Raw genomic sequence first — 25,439 nt, forward strand, 5'->3', positions numbered from 1 at the left:
TAAAGATACATGAATTTCACAGGTTTATTGAGTTTAATGCATGATGGATGCACACAACACAATGTCATTAATATTTACACATGTATTCAAACAAAACCAGAACCTTCCTATTGAATAAATATTGATATCCTACAATTTACATCTTGACAGTTCTCTGCCTGATATTCTACAATTGATTTTCTACCTAGAAATCGAAATATATATACTTGAAGTAACTTTTCCACAATAGAAGATAACCATTCTTTTCAAGTCTAACACAAATTGTGATGAAATACTATATGATTTCCTTTTTTTTCATAACACATCATAAAATGTATTATCTTTAATATTCTTAAAGACATTAACAAATGCAATTCTCTAGTTAATTTATTAATTATTATTTTTCTGCTTTAGATGTAAACACAGAAAATCCTTAAAAGATATACAAATGCTTAGTTTACTATACTTTAAGACAGCACAGGGTTTGTTTGGTGGTCAACATGACTACTTCAGAGGTAAAACGGATAGTCCGCAGATGGTAGTGATGGTCCTGTTCTTAGACATTATAAAAAATAAGGCAAAATTTAAAAAGTCCATAGGACTACCATGAAAAATTTTCAAGTAGTCCTCTTCAAAATTAGGGTGGCACAGGACCACTGTTAGTGTCGATCCCTGCAGCAGAGTTTAGCAAGTTATGAATCAAATTGTATCTATCAGATTCAAATATTTTCAAGAATCAAGTTTTTTTTTTCCTTCAACAAAGTAGAAGCACTGTAAATTAACTTTAGTAATAGCAACCTAAACATGGAAAAAGTCCAAAACAAGCAAACAATATTCTACAGATGAAGCCCTATACTTAATCTTCATATAAAACTGGTGAATATCACAAAACAAAATTTCAGAGAGTTCTGGTGTTATAATGAGAATATGAAGTAAAGATTTTCCAGTGAAAATATGAATTTAATGGGTTAATAATAAATACCTGATCTGGTCATTCATTAAACTTATAAAGTACATGTAATACAGAAAAAATCCTAATTCTGTTGCTTTCAAATGGGACCTGAAGGTCTAAGAAGAAATCTATGCATTTGAGAATTAATGTCTGGCATAAATATAATTAAGAATTAATTATTTACTTTTAGAAAATCTGAAGGGTATTCCTCTGGTGGGAACAGCCTGTATTTAGAAGTAAATTTTGGTAGGAAATTTGAACTTTTAATGCCTACGATGACATGCCTTTTACACATTTACTACTGAATCATTTTGTACTTAATTTACTTGTATACTGGAACTCTGAGTCTTTTCCTCTACTATCTTGTTAAACGTAATAATAATACACACACAAAAAATAAGTGAAAATGACAGAAAAAGATCAAACATAAAAGAAACAAATGTGTCAAATAAAATAGAAATAAAAAAATACTGAAGAATTTATATATATGATGATCTCAAAAGTGTTATAGAAATATAAAATGTACAAAATATACACATGTACAACTGATATTTACAGAGGTTAATGGTCACAGTACAATTCTTTGTACAAAACTAGATACACAAGGTTAACTTTTTTTCTTGGGTTCCTTGAATAGTTTGCAATATATAAATATACATTAGTTAATAAGCTATGGAAATAAAACACTATGATGTAACCCATTAAAATCTGTTCAATTAAAATCTAAATGAAACTAATCTAAAAACTAATTCATAATTAAAAAAAAAATCTGTGATGCATGATTTAGTTCCAAACACTACTAATGCTGTGATTTCATAATATTATATTTTCAATATTCAGTAATCTGTTTCCATTTTGAGTGAGTAAAAAAGTTAAACCAGTCATAATAAGAATAAAATGAATGCTGCCTTTTTAATAAATACACTCTTGTTCTATGTGTATATATAGTGATCCTGAGGGTTGTATGTACAATGAAACTAGTATAGGGGAAGACATGTCTAAAAATGACGCTTTATCATACTTCAGTTGTGAATAGTGATTTGTCCAGACTGCTTTACAAAGATCAGGGAACCTGAACAAGAAGTAAATATACAGTAAATTGAAAAAAAATGTATCAAGATATCAAGTTAAAAAAAAAAATACAGAAATCCACTTAAAAGAAAATCAAGCCTCTTTATCAAAGTATTTAGTCACTTGCTCTTTGAGCAGTGTTGCTACACAACTTCAATGAGTTTAAATTTTGAAGGTAAAAAAAACTTGAAAAGGGTCATATCCCCTAGTGTGTTTATTGCAGGTTATTTTTGTCTACTGCCGTAAAAGAATAATTTATCAGTTATTCAGCCAGCTATTTCTTGCATTTCTTCAACTTTTAAGAAATGTCAGTCATGCTCCATCATTAGTTCTTTTAATTTGCAGAAATGTCAATAATCCACCATCAACCTGAAGTTTGGTAAACTTATCAAGATGAATTTCTTAATATAAGCGATAAAATTACAAAATTATCAATTGTTAAAATAATTATCCAATTATCTTGTAAATGTTCTTCCCTGAAAGCTCTGAATATCAAAATACCTCAAAGGTAACCTGCCAATATGTTTCAGTACACACAAAAAGGAAGATAAGTTAATACAAAAGAAGCCTTGACAAAAATAGATCATCCCAAGTTACAATGACAAACATGAATCAATCTATATATCGAAAAAAAAATGAAATTGAATGACAAAGTGTTGTGTTGAGATCAAAAAAATAAACTCTAACTAACAATCAAGATACATCAAACTTCTGATGAAATTCAACAAATGGAAATTAAACTAACACAATCAGGTCATAAACAGTAATAAATAATCACTAATTGAAATGATTCTGTCATCATTTTTCCACTATGGAGGGAAGAATGCATCCTTCTCACCACAATGGAAAAGAAACTTCACAAAATAAGTTTATATCACCAATAAATATCAGGTTAAGAGTTATTTATAAATAAAGCTGCCAGAGAATTGCACTATCAACTATTATAATTTATCTCCTAACAGTTTAGAGTATGAGATCTTTGGCTTGACTCTCTTCCCATGCTCAGCCACTTCATGTTGTATTTCATCCTCATAAAACAAACTGTATTTTCTCTCTGTTGCGGTAGACTGAAAATATTAAAGACTTTTATCAACAACTATTCAGATTAACACAGCTTCATTTTTAGAGACCAACAGAAATACATATTACAAATCTGTGTTTTGTTTTTTTTTCTATTGGCTGTCTATTTTCATATTTAAAGCAATTTTACCCAAAATTTCGTTAAAAAAATTAAAAGTGACACATTAAAAAGAAATTCATTCCTCTGTTAACGGACTGTAAAAGAAAAGCACATAACTTGCATCTGGGAAATTTACATACAGTCTTTTGCATAATATCTTATCAGAAAAACTTCTTTTTTTCAATCATCACAAATCTAGTCATTGGTGCCCTTTAATAGTTTAAGAGAAGCAAAGCCCACTAATTTTCTCATGAATGACAAATTTACTGAGAAACAAGACAATTGATTTGCTTAAAGTGTTGCCTAATAGAACAATAAATCCTTGACAATTTGTGTATCTTAAAATCAAGTGAGATGAAACTAAAATACCAAAAGCTGGCTTACAAAGAAATACCTCAAGCTTTAATTCAACTTAAATCATGTTAAACCCTCAAGTTAGATTATCTCTCCATCAGAAATAATTACATTTCTCAATGCACATCTGCTTATGATGCATACCCTCATTACAAAAAATTCATCACATTTCCTTGAGTAGTTCAGGTGGTTAAGCTTACAAGGATTTCATATGTACACAGGGGTTGCCCAGGCTTCCCAAACTCTGTCGCCAGAAAAATTGCCAGCTGCCAATTTTCAAAAATTAGAGCCAAAATGGGTGCCCAAAAAAATTATTCTAATTTTTAAAATATGACAGTATTAAGTCCACTGATGAGTTATCTTTGTCAATTCATCAAAATAACCCCTTCATTCATGACATACATGTTTCCAAGATTCAATCTTGATGCATGTATAAAGCAGGTTTTTAGCTCTAGTCAGGATCTAAAACCATTAGCCACTTTTCATGTGCAAAATAATTAAGTACTACTCCAGAAACAGGTGTTTTATTTCTGTCAAAGACTTTATATTTCTACGCTCATATAATCCCTGATTTTAAAACATATTGACCTTTGTCATTTGTGGTCTAATTAAATTTATCTTAAATATATTTTTTTTTATTAAATTTTAACAAATTTAGTTATTTTTTCAAGTGATAAAATTCTAGCAAACTACCATAAACCATTAATTGTGTCCCTTTTTAATTATCTCTTGTTCTCTTATACTCCTGTTTAATATCTGAATATCACGGACTTAATGCCTTCAGATTGTTTGATTGATTGTTGGCATTTAATGCCCAAAGCTGCCATACTTCAGCTTTATCCAGGCAATGAGCATAAAATGGATGATAAAATAAACATGAAATGATGATGAAATGAAAAATGATTGATTGATTGTTGGGGTTTAAAGTCCGAGCAGCAATATTTCAGCTATATTCAGACGAAAATGAAAAATGGGATGGGACACAAGGATTACAGGGTAAACCAATTTTGATTATCACAGGGAGAGGTGGGTAGGGTTAGGCAATTAAGCCTCCTATGGCACAGCCCTAAGGTTCATACTCCTAATGAATACAACAGCAGGGATCTTTAACATGCCAGTAACATGGCATCTTTCCAAAACATGTTGCACCACTATGGTTCGCGGTCAGGTTTGCTGTATCATGGCCTGATGACCCCAGCATGTTGCATGCCAGGGTTACCCCATTCAACCACCTGAAGCACACAACCCAGTTGCTCTGTGGGTAGAGCGCCCTAGCCCCCCTGCCATGGTTCTGAGCACTATTAATTCGCCTTCTACAACAAGCTCAGTGCTGTTGTGGGCCTATTCTTTTGAAACCCAGACCCACACTGGGCTAATGCTTTCAGTATTTCCTTAATTAGATTTTGTGAATTCCCATTCTATTAGTTTACTGAATTTCTTGCCAAAAAAGCCACATGGCAAAAATGTAACCAAATATCATCCATTTTCTTTTATCAATTCTTGCATTTCAAAGTGTTTTAGACACTTCCTAATAATTGTTTAATGGATTTATATTATTCTGTTATAAGCTAAATCTGTTTCTGAATGTATCATATAGTTTAAAAGGGCTGTGAGGCTGTATGTAGCCACATGCACATGCACATTGCACATGACCATGATTGTGTTTACCTTTGGGCAGATAATGAGAGTTTTGATTGGCTCAATAATATATTTACACCTGATTGCCATCTCCCATGACGATATTGTGAGTCATGGTCACCTGGTATAATTACCTTTGATTTGCTTCAGTCGTAAATTGGTTATGGTCAATTAACAATGACTTAGTGTCAACACAATTATTTCTTTGGAGAGAATATCAGTTGCCGTCAAACTTCCTGTCAATTTTATTGTATAAAACCTAAGCTCCAAGAAAATTGCCAACTCATTATTTTTGTCATCAGATCAAATAAAAAATCACAAATTGCCGCATTGGCAAAGCCCAGCACAATCCCTGTGTACAAGTTTCAGGGCATTCAAACTCCTATTTCTCATACCCTAAGAAAGTCATGTTATAATCAGTACTCATCTGGAATTTATGCCCTGTTATAACCCTTTCCTGGCACTGAACAATATTTCTTAATGCATATCTACATATAACGCATAACTTCCCAATAAAATTTTGTCAAAATCTAATGAGTAGTCTAGATGGAGTTGTGATTACAGTGTTAACAAGTTATGTAGGCAGTCAGACAGACAGACAGGGTGATTTCTATGTACTCCAAAACTTTGTTTGCCAGAAGAAATGATTAGCTGATATTTACCAATCTTGATTTGACTTGTTTTGGTAATTCTTCAGTGGGTAACCAAAGTTCATCCCTATTGTGTGGCTTTTCCGAACCATCTGCCATTTCAACCTGGAAAAAATATGCATGATATTACTACGGTGTTATAAAAATTTAATCTTTTGTTTAGTACAAGAAACCACTAACTGACAACATTAAAATAACAATTAAAGTGTTTTTGTCTGCAAAAACATGTTTCCCCGAACCCACTTGCAGTATCCACCATGTCCACAGAACAGCTTAAAAAAATTCTGTTAAAGAGGCTGCAGAGAAGTTGCACTGACCGGTTCAGTAGTTTCAGAGAATTTGAACTGACTGATAAATAATCAGGTTTTTTGACAAATTTCTCAGTTCAAAGGGCAAGCAAATTTCTCAGTTCAAGGGGCAAACTCTCACAAAAATTAGGGGATAAAAATTTCTTGGTAATATGCACAATTACATATGATGTTCTTGCTACATGTATATACCATGTTTTGTAAAATTTGATTCTATAGTTTCAGAGGAGTTGCACTGACAAGGTAATTTATCAGAATTTTGGGCAAATTTCTAGGTGCAAAGGGGCATAACTCCTTCAAGAATTGGGGGATCAAAATTTCCCGGTAATATGCACAATTACATATGATGTTCTTGCTACATACCACGTTTCGTAAAATTTGGTCCAATAGTTTCAAAGGAGTTGTGTTGACAAGGTAATTTTTAAGGATTTTTGGCAAATTTCTAAGTTCAAATAGGTGTAACTCCTACAAAAATTAGTGGACCAAATTTCCTGGTAATATGCACAAATACATATGATGATCTTGCTACATAACAAGTTTCGTAAAATTCGGTTTAGTAGTTTCAGAGGAGTTGTGCTGATACACATGTGACGGACACACAGACAGACGTACAAGCCAAAAAAATGTCTCCCCACCAAAGTGGGTAGACATAAAAAACCAACATTGCTAAAAACAAATTTTAACTCTACCTTCACAGATTTAGTATATTTACAATATTTGTAGACAACTATACTTTATCTTATTTCTTTGAAATTTATAAATAATCAATAATTCACTTTACAACATTAGTAGCATATTCACTGAGGTTTAAGCTTGAGCTACAAATACATGTATGTGCTACAAATTACTCACAACTTCACTGAATCGGAATAAATATACATGGAGACAAAACCTGAAACCATCTACTTAAAAATATCTGACAAAACCATTTTTTAAATCAACAAAACTAAATTATCACAAACTTACTGTGTACTGGGTATGATTTCTTGTTCCCCTGAAGGTAGCTCCGTACAAATCTCCATCTGTCCACTTCACCCATACTTTGGCACCAATTGGAGGAGGTCCATTTGACACATCAAAATTCTTCAGGATAGAAAGATTAACAAAATATGAAACCCAAGTCAATACACACACAGAGTATTATGCATAAAATACCATTAACAGTACTACAAAAATTGTTTTACTTGATAACTGTGAGGAAATTGTACCATTTTATTTAAAACAAAAAAAAACCAGGCCACAGCTCAACAAACAAGAAGTCTGTGAGCGAGGGCTTACTGGTGACATTCCCTTTTTTTGGCAAACTGGAAGTAGAAGTTATAGAAGTAAGAAACCATATTCCAGGATTTAGTATACCCGTATGATTTGAATAAAATATCAACAGCTTGTGATTAACAGAAGCTGAGAAATAGGATGCAAAAATTTGTATTTTGCACCACAAAAAAATTTTAAAATTATGAAGTCAATCCGTACTTAAGAAGTAGATGAGCCAGAAGCAGAAAGGAAGAAACACAGTACAAATCATCATGCAAAAGCAAGATACCAAATATCTAAGCATTCCCTCCAATAGAAACTGAAAATCTGTTATGAATGATTGAATGAAGGACACAAGTAAAGCAGTTTACCCCTCTTCTATGGAGTATGGGTTTAACTATTCATATTGAGTATAGTTGACCTATAAACTGTCAGTACTTACATCTATATCTTCTGGGAAGGTATCATCACTAAATGACCCGTCTTCAAAATCTACACTATAGTAGATTTGATTATCTACTTTGACAATGTTACAGAGATAGTATCTGGTATTCTTGTGCTTGACATAAGCTTTGTCTCCAACCTTAAGCTCTGATAAATCTCTGTCTCTAGCAACCTATAACAATCAACAACTTCCAAAGATACCATATTGTAAAAAGTCTGTATATTATGGCATACCAAAAGCTTTATTGTCTTTTAGCACAATCCTTTAATTGTGTCACCAAATCTTACGGTTAACACATCAAACTTGTCAGTTCTAAACCAATTCCAACCATAAAGCCAATACACATTCAGGCAAGTTTAGATCAGTTCATTAGAAACTCAGTAAAGTTTTAATCAGCAAATGACAATTAAGTTTTACTTCTAAAATAATATAGCTGTCAGAATCAGCAAGCCAAAAATTTGATAACACCAAATAAAACAGCTTTTTAAATTTTATAGAATTTCTTAAATTCTCAGGTTAATACTACAAAGTTTATGAGAATGTGTGAACAACTTTTCATGTTGTAATGCAAGAAATGAATTGAGTATGTCAGACCCCTAAAAAAATTCAGGTGTTGAAGATGAAGCATCTACTATTTGCAGATTATGTTTCTTCACGACAAAAAGATTTCTCTCCCTAAAATTTGACCAAACCTAATACAAACTAAAAAAAACCCACCTTTTCTTTGGTATTATGTTTATTACATGTGATGTAGACAGGATAAGGCCAATCACTTGTCTCAAACATCACTCCTGCAGCATATGCACATGTCACATGAAAACTAGAGGTACATCTACCATTAGAGCACTGAATACAAGCTCCAAAAGACTTGTCACTGTTCTGTAGGGGTGAGCAAAACATACACCTCTGGAAAATTAACAATCTTATCATTTGAAGGGGTATGCTAGTTTCATTTCATATCAATGAAATATCATACAAGATGTTTAATTATCTCCCCTTACAAACATCGTAGAAGTATTCAACTATTTTTTTGTTTGATACTAAGATAGGTGTCAAAACCATCAAACATGTTTTAAGATGTAACGATTGAATGTCATATGTTAGCAACTCAATACTTAGCAAAACTGAGCCATATGTGTTGTTTCCATGGACAAAAATTTGGAGACGAGTCCTATAAAAACAATTTTTTGTTCAGTTTCCATGAAGGCAAATTCTAAGTTATATGTGTAACTATGTTAGGGAACTTACAATTCAGATTTAATGTGAGTAATATTCACTTGGGGTCTGAAAAGTTAGTAAAGATAAATGTTTATAAAACATACCAATTTTGCCCGGTCTGTAGTTATGGCATCAACATTAACAGGTTCTCTTTTAACTACATTTACAAATTTGACATCAGGCAAGGCTAATGCACATATCACATGACACCATTTCCCATTAGTTGTGGGTTTCAAAGCACCCCCTCTCATGCAACACAGGCAACATTCCTACAAAATACCAACAAAAACTAATTTCTATAATATACACACACAAAAAGACTAATTCCTTAGCAATACAGTATATGCATATCACATATTTCTAATAAAAATCAGACCAAAAATCTATAGATCTCATACTGCCAATATATTCAGTTGACCTTCAATCAAGATGTATTAGGAAACATTGGCAATTTTGAGAATAAAATCTTTGCAATACAAGTTCTTTTTTAGTTAAAATGAAATTGTTAGATAAATCTTCCATACTTACAGCAGAAATCATGTTCCTGGTACATCTTGTACACGTCCAGTTTTTCTTCACTCTTGGAATATCTGTTGCACCATAGCAACCTGCATGATACAAGACAAAGAACTAAATCAGTTTACACGGGGACTCAATTTTTTTCTTCTATTCTAGTGAGCTTTATTGTTTATATATTTAAAAGGTAGACAGTTACGTGTTTTTATTTCCTAATTCTCTTTCTTCAACAACAGAGTTCCTTAATAAGTTCTGACAATTATACTTATGTGTTACTTACTGGCATGGACAGTAACTTTACACTCAGCACAGGTCAGAAGCTGACTTAAACCATCTTTATCTAGAGGGGGATTTGATACAAATGGCTGTTTGTTGTCATTACTGCAGGCAAAACACATCTCTGGAATCATGGGTAATGTTCGTGAATCTTTAGATGGAGCTTTGCCATCTTTGTTGGTGAAGAACCTCTGCAACATAAAATGGGAAAATATTACTTTTTTGTAAATATCTTCCAACATTACAGGTATTCCAAACTTGTTATCTACAAGAACATATCTAGTAAAACTAGTATTATTTCCAACAATAAAATAAAAAAAGGAAATGTTTCTATATAAGAAGATTGTGGATGAGCTGGGAATGAAATCTGAATTTTTCAAATTAAAAATTTCATCGCAGTAATTAAAAAACACAGAGATTCCCCAAACATTTATTATTATGGTACAAAAAAATAAACAAAATTCTCTACTTACAGAAAGAGGTTTAAACAGAGCACAAATACTACAATGTGGTTCTGTTCGACCAATTGTTTGATTGAAGGACTGTTCTGCAGAAAAGTTAAGAAGTAAATGCTGCCATAATTCCTTGATAGGTTTTGTCCAGGGATCTTTTGTGATATTAGAAGGGATGATTACATTATCTAAACCAACATCTGAAGAATAAAAACATTATTTGCTTAGTTATGTAATGTAGAATACATTTTAAGTTCCTAAATTTTGACATAATCTAGAATCAAGCAGTTTTTCCCCTACAAATTCCATAACTTTTTCATCTAATAAATTAATATTGAATACAAAAGTTAACAACAGAAACTAATATAATGGTTCTTGAATAAAAAATAATGAGATCAATAAAAACACACAGAAAGCTTGTATTAAATTTGAAAAATGTTTGGCTTATGTAGTAAATGACAAAGGGAGATTGAACCTCACTTGCCATAGAATACATACAGAAACTGGCAGATATACTATTCTCAAAACACCCATTTAGGAAAGAGCTAGTAACAATTGCACTTTTAATGCATTAAAGGATGAAAATCGTGCTATTATTTTGTTCAAAATACAACACAGATCGAGTTGAACTTACACACAAATTTAATAATAAGAACATTATCTCTACCACTAATTATAGCTCTAATTTCACTTGGCTATTAAGCAATGATGGTCATTTTATTTGCAGAAATATTGCAAAATTTATTAGTTAATGTTTACAGCTAATGTTTAATTAATACTTGCCAAGACAACAGTAAGAAATTTACTATTGACATCCATTAGTGTGTACTAGGTTATATATATGGTCACTAATTAGTCATTTTGTTATAATATGTATTTGATTATTAAACCCTCATACAGATGTCTTCCTTGGACAGTTTAATCTGCCATCTTTTATGTACTCCTGTAATTTCATTTAACTTTATCTAGTCATGTTCATTATTACCTTATAAAATAATTTGATTTTGTATTCCTTTTTCTAACCCCAAAACACTAAAACATAATATTTGAAAATAATAATAAACAAAAGATGTCTTCTTTCAACACAATGAAAAATATAGAAAGAAAAAATGTCAAAATATCTAAGAGTTTATGCAAGTTTTCGTATATCATGTTGACCAAAGGTGAGATAGACCAAATTTCGAATACACAATCAGGGGTTTCATTAATTTTTCAGGCAGGAGGTACTTTACAGAAAGTAGAAGGTACCAAATAAATTCGGCAAGGGGTCTGGGGACTGTCCCCAGTGGGTCCATGCCCTGGTGGAGGGTCTGAGAAGCGAAGCCCCCTTGGAAGCTCCTGGATGTTAGCATTTTTGAGATTTAAATTTTGACCTGAAAATATGGGATTAAGTCTGCAATATTTGCTTTAATTTTGTTTAAAATATATAAATTTGAAATCAAGATATATGATGAATCATAACTGATTTAGTCTCAAAACTCTGATATCCAGGAGCTACCCCATGATTCCCACCAGATCCATTTCTAGACTAATGCTGATATACTTTGTTAACTGTTGAATACTATACCATTTTATATGAAATTTTGATAAATATCATATTTTGTTCTTAGGCTTTTATTTACTTGTTACAAAATTTGAACACTAACACATACAAATAAAATCATAGGAACAAAACTAAACATTTATAAAATGAAATTCCATAATATGTGGTGGTTCCCAGTGCTGATTAAATAATTTTCATAATAAAACTTTGTTGTTTATTGCCTAAATATTACTGTGACATGTTAGTGCAATTGCAAATGTCTTATTTTTAAAATGTTGGTCTAAAAATCATAGTCTGATAAGAAAAAGAACAAGGCTGGCAGTTTTAGTCTGGTTGACTTTTAGACAGACAGAATTTTTTAAACATTACAATGTATTTATTTTCTATTATTATCTATAGCAGTGTTGAATCTCGGATCCAATATTTTTTATATTCTTTTGAGCAAAGGCCAGACATGTTCTTTTCAAACTTAGGGTTGCCAGAATATTTTTACCAAAACTACCCCTCCCCACCGAATCGAATGGCCGTCCCTTAAATTATATTCTGTAAGTTTGTTTCACTTGTTGACAAAATTCCTGCACTGTCTACACAAATCAAATTTGTGAAAAATGATGGGTATGGGGCATTCCCAATACGAACAGCATTTTTTGACACGTTTTCATAGAATCTTCACCTGTGTTTAGCTTTTTGTTCAGTACATAATAAATGGTGATTGCTTTGAATTTGAAGTAACTACATGTTTTCTATTAATGGGCACTGTAGGTTAAATCGTCGTAGATTAAGCGCTTTACTGATTAATAAACACTAGAGATTGCGACCCATCCATGCAAGACCCCACAGGGTAGTCAAGGACGCTAAAAACCCCCTTAGTAGTAGTGATCACGATTTTGGAGACATATCCGACAGACGTAACAATCTTAGATATCTATTTACTAGATTTTTCCTCATGATTTGTTTTGCTTTTATTTAATTCTGCCGGTACCAGACGCTACCGTAGCTGGGTAAAAGTACCGGATACCAGCTCTTAACGAAAGCAATGCACAATACATGATAATACAAAGTATTGAGTAAATGAATGCCTGAGTTAAAGACAAGAGAATGAAAATACCTTTTTCAGATTCTCTTCTCTTCCTTTTTTCACTTTTGGCTAGCTTGTGATCACCACTTTTTCTCTTCTTTCTTTTAGGTACTTCATCAGAAGAAGACGAGGATTCAGAATGACTAGCATTGTTCGTAGGATTCTGATTTTCATCAAGCCTACTCTTCAATGTCTCTGTCAACATTCTGAGGGATTTCTTCTGTTCATCTGTCTGCTTAGACTGGCTTTTCTTCATTACCTATGGGATAATACAGGATAGAAAATTCCATGCAAAAATATGGGCTTATTCAGAAGATTTTTAAAATTTGTTAGTACTACCCATAAATGCCAAGGTTTCAATATGTATTAACCTTTTACTAAAGGACAAAATAATGCATGCCAACAGTTTTGAAATGTTCGTGATAAATACCTGTACACAATGTAGAATGTTAGTATATATCCAGCTCTTGTTTGTGTCTTTCATAAACATGTACCAAATGTAGAGTACATTAAAATAAGATGCCTTGAATATACCTTGTAAAGGTAGTACTACAATCAATCATGTATTGAAATAAAAATAAAGTAAGGAAAATATATAACAACCAAGAACAAAACACCTACCTTTTTAGGTGACTCCTCTGAACCCTCTGTTGATTCTGATCTTTTCACTTTAGGTTTTGTCCCAGAAAACGAACTGTAACTTGATGTAGCCACTAATGTCTGAAGTAATTCACCATTAGCTCCACTTTTATATAAGGATTTCTTTGGTGAAGATTTCTCTTTTTTATCCTTACTACAACTCTCAACTTCTTTGGCTGCTATGGAAACATTTGAAGCTACAGCCAGTTTTTCTTTTACTGAATCAGGATTTGTTTTGCTAACTTTAGATGGTTGTGATATAGGAACTATAGGTTGAGGAACAAGTTGTAGAACTTTGTTTGGACTAACAATTGCACCATAAGCTTGATCATTGTCAGTATCAATACTTTTACTAGATGTCACAGAACCCTGTGCATTGTGTGATGTTGAAACAGATATTGGTGGTTTATTCGCACTATTAGGATGAGAAGCACTATTTACAGACTTGGCTAAACTAATGGCTTGTGAAGGCGTTTTTGAAACTATTGATTGGAACAGTGGTGTCTTCGAATCAACCTGAAAATGTTTACTTGGTGTAGGATGAATTTGTGTAACTCCCTGTAGAAGAAATTGTGTTGTTCCAAACTGAGGACTGCCACCGAACTGTGGAGCCTGTTTGTTTAGAAGTGACCCAGATTTTATCACAGATGGACTTATGGCACTACCAACATTGACAACAGTTGTAGCAGATTTTGATGTTACTGTTGAAGGACTAGACTGTACTACAGATGTCTGAAGTGCAGAAGCACTTACATTTGATTTAGCCACTGTAATGTTAGCCCCTCCTACATTAATCACTTGGTTTCCTTGGACTGCTGAGGTCGATGGAGTTAAAATATATGACACATTCTTCTGTGAGGGAGTAGGAATAACATTAACTACATTAACAGTCTTTGTCTGTGATGAGGTTGGTAACTGAGAATTGAGACAGAGAGCTGGCTGAACTTGCACAACTTTTGATCCAATCACAATGGGACTACCAGCTGAAACTATGATGGTGTTTGAGTTGCCAGATTGACCATTTGCACTATTTTTGGCTGCTGCCTTTTCTCTGGATGCCTTAAGCAACTGATTAACAGTCATTGAATTAGTAGTTTTATTTACTTGTCCTCCTTGATGAATGATGACGGTCTTCCCATCATTTGCGCCCTTGTTAACAGTGCCTACTATACTGCTAACCTGTGATGCTCTAGTACTGGAAATAGTTGTAGTAGGCGTAGAGGGAGCTCCAGTACCGGAGGTAGTCATCACAGGTATACTCACTAAAAAAGTCTGCTGTTGAGAGGTATTCTGTTGTAACATTATATTCTGACCAGGTATAACAGTTGTCCCGAGCTGGACAGGATTTTGAACAACTTGGCCAAGATTGGAGAATGCTGATCTTTGGCCTTGGACAACGGTTTGAGATCTAGGTGAAAGAATTGTTGCTGACCTTGCTGCTGTTTGTTGTGGTAGAGTTGTTTGTTGTACTAATCTTGGAGGACTGGTCAAAGAAATTGAATTGGATCCAGGAGAAAGCAAAGAATGTCCTCCTACTTTAGGTTGTTGGTGAATTATCTTAATTTGAGCAGGTTTCTTGTGATCTATAGAGGCTTGCGACGAACCTGCTATGGGGGTAGCCACAACTCCACTACTTTGGGCTACATTAGTACTTTTAACATTTGATTCTATTTCTTCAGTTTTCTTATTCAAGATATTTGTAGCCAGCTCAAACGCCTGATTCATGCTAGAAAATAAATCTTGCTGACTACCAGTCAATTTCATTGGTGGATTGGATACTGTAGTTTTAGGGACTGTAGTAACTATTTCAGCTGATGATGAATTTAATGATGGAGTAACTGTTGGCCTAATTTGTACAGATGCATTATCTACATTATTATAAGAATTTTCAGCAAATTCACATGATGACTGCTCTAACTGAATACAACTATTAGAGGACCCCTCAGGAACTGAAACTGTTGTGTTTGATATCAGACTGCATGGTGGATTAGAAGTTGATGTTTGATTTTCCTGCTTCATTGTAGCTGTGGCAACAGTTATATCAGTAGACACATCTGGCATGTCACCTGTAATTAGAGACCTAAACAATGGTGACGACTTTTCAAGATTGTCAGTTGGTGAAATGTCAGTGTTTATAGAGAGATCTAACACTTGTTGCTTTGTACCTTGATTTCTGTTGCAATACTGATGTTCATTTGATATAGAAACTCCTTGTGGAAGTAATCCCAATTTTGAATGAGTTTCTTTCCCCTTAGTAGCTACACTAGCTCTCGACTTGGGTGATACAAGTAATTGTGACCCTTGCATGAGTGTATGCTGTGATCTTGGAGACAGTGGTGATGAATGGGCCTGCTTAGGTACCATGACTCCTTGTGGATAGACAATAATTTCATTTTCCTTTTTAGCACTGCCTTTTGATAATTCACTAAAAGATAAATGCTCCATTGATGGGTGACTAAATGGAGAAGGCATTTGGACTTGTGGTGTTCCTGGCTTTGTAGTTGTACAATTCTGCAGCATTTGCTGTTGTTTTATCCACCTTATTGTTGGCATTAGGAAATTAAGCCGATTAAAATCGCTTTCTTTATCACTGATGCTACCAGAACTTTGCTGCGTCAATGGCATGAATGAGTAACCAAGTGTTGGTGACATTTGCTTTTGTTTTTTCTTGTCTCCTGAAAGTTCTCTACTCCTTTTTGGTGGTGACACAACAGATGTTGTCTGTATTTTTGAAGTATCATCTACTTCTTCTTTAATTTCATCTGTTCCTCCTTCTTCAGATTTTCTTTTTTTAGGAGTTTTTGTTTCTTTTTTCTGTGAAGCCAAGTAGAAACTTTGACCCTTAGCTGCCACTAAAGATTCAAATGCTGCTTGAAATGATTTAGGACTTGTTTTCTCCTTTTTAATAGGTTTCTTGATATCTTCTAAGTACTTGTCAATTTTACATTTGGACGGTACATTTTCTTGCTTATCAACAACATCAATTTCTTCTTCTGTGTCAGAGGAGCTGTCTTCTACACTACCATCTACTGTATCCTTCTTGTCTTCATCTGTAAATACAAAATATAATTATAAGTTAAATTCAACCTGAACTTTTTTCAAGAAATTAATCAATTTTACCAAGGCCATCAATCAATGAATGTGTATGATATTTTTTCTAGTTTCAGTTTGACATTTTACAATTCTCACCTGGTCCAGAGAAATAATAGGGTTTGTAAGTTTCATCACTTTGACTAGAGGTACCTCCTGACCTCCTTCTCACAATGAATTCTAGAATAGCCCTAATGCATAACTATCATGAAAACAATAAGATAATAAACCACTTCAAAACTACAAAAAAAAGTTGGGTAATAATACATAATGAAGTTTCTGACAACTATGCATTATACTGCTGCACCAGAAAATTGAAAACTCAAAACAAATCAGTCTTCATTTTTGACTGCATTCAACAACAGAAATTATGGACCGAAACAAGACTTACACCCCAAGGGTCCGGAAATTTTGACAGCCCATACCGGACATTTTATTAAATTTAAGCAGACGTTTGTGTCAGTCTTTTACATGCTCAGATCGAAAATAAACTTTCAAAAAACGTTTTTTTATGTAGTTATATTTTAAGATAAATATTGGAAATTATCCTATTTCATCACACTCTGTCTTTCACATAATATCAGAGCAAGTGAACGTGTTCGGTTTTGACCACATGTGGACGTTCCAACATGTAAACAAAACATCGTATCTCTCGGACTTTTTCATCACATAGGCAAACAGCCGAAAACTCTGAGTGATGAAAAAAATGTTGATTATTCTTGTATTCATTAATTATTTTAATTAGGCAAAGTTTTGTTTGTTGGTAGAATGTGAAGTTGGTGATAGTTTCTGGAAACTTGTACTTCAGTTAAGTGAATGTGTTGTCATATTATTTTTGAATTTGATTTTGAAGAATTGCCATCATTCTATTATGATGGATATTATCACTTTTGTTGCCAGGACCTTATTGAGATTACATAAAGATCTGTTTACACTTGATGAATACCTGTTGGTGATTTCAGAAAGTATTTACTATTTTGGATTAAGCTAGTGCAATTTTTGTTTTTCCCCATATCCATTCTTTTTTCTAATGAGACTGTTCTATTTGTTACTGACTAAATTTACTTTCACAGTTTAAATGAAAATAGTGATGTCATAAACAAATATCCCAGAGTAGCAGACTTTGAAACTCTGCCAATACAAAACAAATTATCCACGACAGTTTACCATCATTTTTCTTCTCTAAATCTTCTTTGATTTTCTTGATTATGTTCTGTACTTTCTGTTCTGTTACATCTGTTTTAGTTGGAGACGTTTCTGCCACTTTAGGTCTACCTCTCTTCTTTGGTGATTCTCCAGCAGTTTTTGATATCGGATGTCTCTTTGATACAGTCCCTGAACTATTTGCCCCTAGCATTTCTCTGAAATATAAAAATTGAAAATGATATTATCACCCACTTTTTCAACACTGAATATTTTTAAGGTTTGCTTGTTTTTAAATTGGAATCCTTAAGATAAATAGTACCTCTAACAAAAGTCATGTTACAATTCATCTGAAATTTTCATGCAAGATTAATTCTTTGTGAAAATTATCTATAAGATTTCTCAAATGAATTTAGAAATAATTTCAAAACATAAAACAAAGTTCGCATAAATTTATCAATCAGACCTGATAGAAAGCTCAGGTGAGAAACCCTAAACAGGTATAAACAACATAATCATGTTGTGGTACATGTATTATTTTCTTATTGTTTAAAAATTGTTAAAAAAAAAAGCATTTACCTGTTTTTATGATAAAATTTGCTATGGTCATCTTCTGGATGTGGTCCAATGTCTTTCCCATCCTTCCACAATTGGTATCGATCAGGTTGGAACCGCTTTACAAAAGTATCCATACTTATCTTTACACCATCTTTTCTACACTTACACTACAACAAACAAAAGCCTTCACTAAGTCTTCCAAACTAAATTAATATAACTCACTGTACAATCATGAAAAAACAAAATTACGTATTCAGCTAAAATTCCAATGTTGTAAGAAACATAATATAATGCATACTTGTCTCTGATGTATAAATGGAATTTTCTGGTGTTCGTAATATCAAAAAAAATTTTCTGATGTAAATGTTTGTGTTAAGCAAAATGCAAAATCTTTCAGAATTTTTTTTTCTAGCAGAATATACCTTTCTTAATGGAATCTTTCAATGATGTACTCACCTTTTACAAGTTATTGAAAATTTCTCCAATCAACTAATTTGATCAAAATTCTGTGTGAGAAAGTATACATCCTGTTTTTAACATGGGAAACGAAAAATTGTGTTGCTTTTTTTCAAATCAGAGAAACAAAACAGTTCACTATAACACTTAATCATCTCACTATTAAAAGTTTCATATTTACTGCCTTAGCATTGGCTTGACTACAGTATATAGGATAACCAACTAATACTTGAAAAGAAAGATTCTATATATAAGTGATATTTATCAATCATGCATGAAATAAAAATATGTACAGAATCAACAATGAACTACCTGCAAGCATCTTTTCCCATATTCAATCCATCTTTCAGTTGCAAAGTTGGTAGATTCAGCACAATTAAACCCATGATTATAACCTGCATGGTAGCCATATGGAAATGTGATCATGAATTCTCCTGCTTCTTGTGTGATCTACACAAAATAAAAATATAATATGGGGTAGGCATTGCCTAAATCAGCATGCACCTGAGCTTTACCATACATGTACCGTCAGGACATTACAAAGAGGGGGAGGGTCGACCCGGATGAAAATTTATGTTTCACAAGTGCAATATTTTTATTCATATTTAAGCAACAGGCAAAATCAATATTTCTATTTGAAAATCTGTCTTGTTAATTGATGGGGGATTTTTTTTTAAATAAATGAATAACTTTAACATTCCCCCCCCCCCCCCGCAAAATAATTCCAACCCAATGCCTCCCTTTCCCCTTGCTCTCGAAATGGTCAACGACTTTGCAGCACTTTGCAATACTTGACATTTGACATTAGCAACATCCATTTCAGTTTTGGCCTGTCAGATCAATCTGTACAGATACCGGAAATATTAGTTCTCCATGAATGTTGGGAATATTTTACACCTATCATGTGACGTAAACAAAATTCAGATGACAGCTGCAAATTCTAAACAAGACAATGATTGCCTTTCATATCTTAGAAAAGCTATTCTTCAATTTTGATAATATAATCGGAGTTATATTTTTTCTGAGGCGGATCAGGTTCTTGACAAAAGCAACAGCGGAGATACAGGTATGTACATCCACATGTTTCCTGAAGTTTTTATAAACATAACATTCACTTCTTTAAATAAGTAAAACAAATTAGAAAAAGACTTGAAAACTATCAGAAAAGATGAATTTATTTTTACTGAAACATAATCTTAACCTGTAATTTTTTATTTGTTTGATTGAAGGAAACGATGAATTTTCTCTGTAAGGACAGTCACTTTTTGTTACTTCCGGGACATGACTTTTTTTCCGTTAGTATATTGGGGAACCTTAAGGGAAATTTAGAAAGTACACCTAATAACAGTACAGCTCACACCGCTTCGCGGCGGCTCGCTATTAACATTATAACAATCGACAACAAAAAAAGTCATAATGGATTCATTCAGTCAACCTTTGAAATACAATTGTAAAAATGTTTGAATGAGTGTGGGTCATATAGGCCAATTATTGACAACTTTTGACATTTTCCTTTTATGTTAACAGATCAATAATGATCCTCATAGGGTACTGGTCATGATACAAAAAATATCAGGTCAGTTTTTAACAAAGCATACATGAAAAATCATAACTTCAGTGGAGTTGAATGACACTGGCTCATCCTGAAAAAATAGGTTATTTGAAGATTTTCTTTTTCAAGGTCAAAATTTTGATTTTTGTATTTTTAAACAAACAAAATATCAACCTAAGATACCCATGATAAAGCCAGTATCAAAAACCAATTGCCTAATATTCTGTATTTAATAGTGGGTTCTACCTTACATCACAGCAATATCACTGAAATATGGTGGATAAACTGTTTTTGCGTATATTCAAGTTTTAGTGTTTGTAAAGATAATTAGGAAATTAAATGCTTAATGGAGGTGAACTCACTTAAGCCTCCACACTTTGATTGTTTACATCATTTATCAATATATTTCCTACCTTATTAAAAGGAATAGAGTATTGCTTCAGAACAGCTGGTGATATTAAAGTCATTTTGTGTCTCAAGAAAGCTGGACAGGACTGGGAACTGCTTGGAAAAAATCCTGCAAAAAAATAATGGTTGTGGCATTAACATATTTAAGTATAAGTAATTATCCTTGAAAGCAATATTTCAGTGTTCAAACATTTTTGCATAATTATTTTTTCAGGAAGTAAACAATGAAATAATACAACAGTAAACATATGAGAATTGCATAAAAACATCTGGATTTAATGAAAAACAGTGAATACCTGCTGCTAATCTTTCCAGTCTTCTTCCATGTTCAGGTGGAATTGCATACCAACTTTTGGGAGCACCAAAATGTACGTAATTAATGCTGTATAAATCCATATCTTCAGTGTGCCATGGAAAGGTGGTTTTCCACATCCCAAAATACAAGTAGGCTGTATTGACACCTTCTATTTTAATGCCATAGTCTCCATTGACATAATCTAAGATAGTGCCTAGACGATTGATATTCCAAATATCTTGATCACCATCGTATAAAGTACCAGAGATATCCGCTCCGTATATTGGGTTCACGAAGGCAATATTTTTCCAATACTTTCTTTCTAGCTCCTCATAGTCAAAGTGTCTAGGAGTTCTGTATCTAAATTTAGAACAAATTATATGCTAACTCCACAAATACACATATAATATGAATAGTCAACTGCATGCAGTGTGTGAAAGGATATCATTGTTTTTTCCAAAGTCTGTCAAATGTGTTAGTAATGACTTAAGTACCCTATTGTTTTATATATTTCATCATTATAATGTAATTTTTTCAAAAAGACAAAAAAATTGATGTACTAACATAATAATTATGACATTTACAATTACTTTCTCACATCTGCATTTTACAAAAGGTATCTAGAAATTCAAATATACACACTTAATATGCCTCCTGAGAAGTAAATGTATTCAGAGTAATACCTATCACTATTTGCTAATTTCTCAAATTCCTTCACAGTCAATGGTTTTTTCTGTATATTATACTGCTGATAAAGTCCCTGACAGCCAGTGACAACTTGTGTGATTGGTGCTGGTATTTGGAAATCTTCTATATCATCATATCCCGCTCTTCTTGGTTTCCATTCTGGTGGTGGGATAATCTGTTAAAAGAAAAAGATATTCAAATTTAAGTCGATTAACTTATTTCATATATCTTTTAAGAGATTGTGGACTTCCTTCATTCATTTTGTTATAAAAATTACTAATTACTTAAGTACAAAGATGTTCAAATTTTAACCATCCTGAACCATTGTATTCCACTTACATGTACATGTAATTACATAGATTTTTGAAAGAAAAGTAGTAATCAAAAACACATATAGTGGTATGTTTCTAACTAGTATTTAGTTTCTGATACAAATACATCTAAAATCCATGTAGGCCATAAAGAATATTTTCTAAAATACCTTTGCCAAACCAGCCTTATGTGCGCCTTTGGACTCAATGTATTCAATATATTTAGCAAAATCTTTGAACTCCTCCATAGTAGGTCTAAAGACCATAATTTTTGGGATATTATTACCCCCACTGGATGACTCCATGATTTCCTACAAAGAGATTAATAGTACAATAAATTCTTTGTTATGCTACTAGTCTAAAACATAAATATATTTGTAGGTGATAGATGAAAGCCAGAAATTATTGGCAAGGAAAGCAGCAACTGGAGCAGAGTGGAGTTGAAATGAAATAAAATTATATCAAAATGGTTCAATCTCCATAATAAAAACCTTTGTATGCTCCTTTTAACTTTAAATTACTGTTTTCTATAAAAAGTATCTGGCAAATCTTTTGTAAAATTAGTTAATACTCAAGAGTCTTAAAGAATACTGTGGCTTGTTTTTGATCACCAGATACTTTCTATTACAAGATCTGTCTGAAACATCATCTTAAATGAACAACATGCAGTGATCTAGGATTCCATTTTCCCACCACCTGGGGCAAATGCAAGTTTGGTGTGGGAAAGTTGAGTATTATGCACCACTTTCCCTTCAATGGGGGAAAGTTTGGAAAGCAAACTTCAAGTAAGGGAAAGTTGATCTTCATTTCGAGTTTTCCGGCACAGTGTGGGAAACCACCGCTTGCTAGCTTGCCAAACACGAGTACATGTGTAATATGACAAGTTCTAATTAGCTTACACTCGTCAATTTGGTGACAGTCATTTGATTGGCAAGTTCCAAGGAAAGTTAACCAGCCAACAGATTATTTAGTTAAATATCCCTTAACATCATACATTAAAAATATGTTCCCTACAATTTAAGAAGTTAAGCTTGAATATGTCAAGTGAATTTTGGCATGATATGCACAATTTTATTGACTTGTAAAGCACTGTTTACAATCTGTCATTTTAATTTCTGGTAAACAGGATGTGCCAAAACCTACGCGACGGTCTTGATCTAATATTAATATTCAAACAAAATTATCTTGGTAATTTATGATATGTTACATGGCAAATTAGTTGTTTTAAAATATAAGTTCAGAAATGAGTACTTATTTTATTACTGTAAAGTACATGAAAAACTTCAATGGGAGGGAATATTTGAAAATGGAAGTTTTTGATATATTTAAAAACAAATGAAAAGATAGTTGAAGAAAGAAAAAAAAGGTAGAAGATAATCAAATCCAAGAGAAATCAGATGATAGTACAGACAAAAAAAAACCCCAAAAATTTGGCTAGTTGAATTTCTATTTGGCTAGCAAGATCAATATTCCACTAGCCAGAATGGCAATTTGGGGAAAAAATGGTTTACCACACTGCTGCGGGAACCTTAAAATTTGAAAAATCCTAGAACACTGCGGACTTGGCAACAATCAATAACCAATGGAACACAAATGTGTGGTTCTACTGGAATAAACATCATAATAGAAAACCACCATACTTTCCTCTATATTTTGAAGTAATGTGCAATTTAAGACATTTTTTAACATGAATTATGAATTTGCAAAGATGCCGAAAATCTTATTAATAAAAAGCAGGAATGGTACATGTCAGATTATGCAATATACATGTAAATAGTTGGCAAGGATTTGGAGAAAAACATAGTTGTAATTTGTAAGTTAATTATTCTTTGAGTAGTAAATACTTATTCAACACCACAAAAAAAGCACTACAGGTTTAATCTATGAAAATCTATTGAATGTGAATGCCACATAATTGTTAACCACATTTGTTTACAGTTGCATGCTCACAGTCAGGTAGACAGAACAGAAAAGTAGTGCCGGTATTGCTCCATATCAGAAAGTTTTTAAAGCATGACAGTCACGGGGAAGATCTGACATAACAATGCATTTAACCAAAGGTATCTTGCAAGTTGTAACACTTCTTTCACATAAACAAATACCAGGAACCTATAACAGTGCTGTAGTTGGCAACAGGAAATGCAATTTAGAAACAAACATGGCGGACGTTTAGACGTCTGTGAAATTTCAATCATGCATTATCAGTAAAATACAAAACAATGCACAGCCAATCATCACGAACAAAGAAAAGTTAGCGAATGCATATAAATTACAACAGTGATAAGCACTCAAAATAGTAAAAACATATAACGTAACAGGAAAATATTGACATGAAGTGGTGCTAAGCCGATTGAGATATGCTACTGTTAAACGAATCAGAGATCAACAGCATACTATTCAAAGAAAGAACGAGAGATAGTGTCATGTAACACATTGCCATGTTTCCAGTTCCGTATAGCTAACTATATACTTGCCTAAATTTGTTCAGCAAACATACATAAGTAAGAAATTATCGTAACAAATCGGATAAACAAAGTTGCGTTCAGATCCCATTTTATGACCGAACAACACATACCTAAATTTAAATTTGCGCAAAAATATAATCATTCGGTAAGCCCTAGTCGGTCGAATAAATTAACTCTCTTATTTGTGAATTCAGCCAATTCAAATATTTTTTGTTCACATTAATATACATTAATTTAGAAAAATGCGCACCGCAACAGTCGTTTCGCCGAAATGCGGATAAATACACAATCTTTGCATATCATTAAACAAGGAATTCTATAGTCATTTTCTTATAAGATTGCCACCTATGGTCTGTTTCGGTTAAGGATATGTTACTTTTTTGTTTTTTATCATAAGTACTTAAATAAAGATGAGAGTGTTAGAAGGAGAATCTTCAATGAACTTATCCGCTGCTTTTTTGGCTGTTTATTAGACAATTCTCTCAAATGTCTCTTGAAAATCGTTTAAGGCACAGATCATTATTCTTTTCGGGAAGGGGACTTTTTATGTCTTCTTTACTTACTTACTTAATCCTCTTTAACTCCGGTGAGACATAAGGCTGCAATTGTTTCCCACCACCTGGATCCGTCTTTGGCTATCTTCTGGGCTTCTCACCACGTATATCCACCCTGCTTCAGCTCAGCCTCAACTGTTCTTCGCCAAGTTGTTTTTGGTCTACCAGGCTTCCGTCTTCCAGGTCGGGTCCTTCTGAGGGCAACTTTAGGTAACCGTTGCTGGTCATACGAAAAACATGCCCTAGTCATCTCAACCTCCTTTCTTTGATCTCAAGGTTGATGTTCTTGCAATTTGTTTTTTGGAGCAGTTTGAGGTTTGATATTTTGTTCGGCCAAAGGATTTTGCATATCTTCCGTAGGCATCCA

General features: G+C 33.0%; 1 protein-coding gene across 1 annotated transcript; it reads right to left on the reverse strand.

Moving 5' to 3' along the window:
* Nucleotides 1-10: 10 nt before the first annotated feature.
* On the reverse strand, nucleotides 11-24,662 carry LOC148629883 (lysine-specific demethylase 4C-like). Its single transcript, XM_088559015.1, has 19 exons — nucleotides 24,528-24,662; nucleotides 22,224-22,364; nucleotides 21,739-21,917; nucleotides 21,057-21,415; nucleotides 20,766-20,869; nucleotides 19,113-19,250; nucleotides 18,366-18,511; nucleotides 17,811-18,004; nucleotides 13,536-16,603; nucleotides 12,945-13,173; nucleotides 10,315-10,493; nucleotides 9,846-10,032; nucleotides 9,578-9,657; nucleotides 9,154-9,318; nucleotides 8,549-8,737; nucleotides 7,829-8,002; nucleotides 7,099-7,215; nucleotides 5,837-5,929; nucleotides 11-3,069 (listed from the first exon to the last, which is right to left on the reverse strand). The coding sequence occupies exons 2-19, from the start codon at nucleotides 22,356-22,358 to the stop codon at nucleotides 2,944-2,946; spliced, it is 5,862 nt and encodes a 1,953-aa protein (XP_088415141.1). The 5' UTR covers nucleotides 22,359-22,364; nucleotides 24,528-24,662; the 3' UTR covers nucleotides 11-2,943.
* Between the last annotated feature and the right edge of the window lie 777 nt (nucleotides 24,663-25,439).

This window comes from Perna viridis, chromosome 1 (assembly GCF_037379345.1).
Source record: "Perna viridis isolate PV_CMFRI_1.1 ecotype Kerala chromosome 1, ASM3737934v1, whole genome shotgun sequence".
Lineage (NCBI taxonomy): Eukaryota > Metazoa > Mollusca > Bivalvia > Mytilida > Mytilidae > Perna > Perna viridis.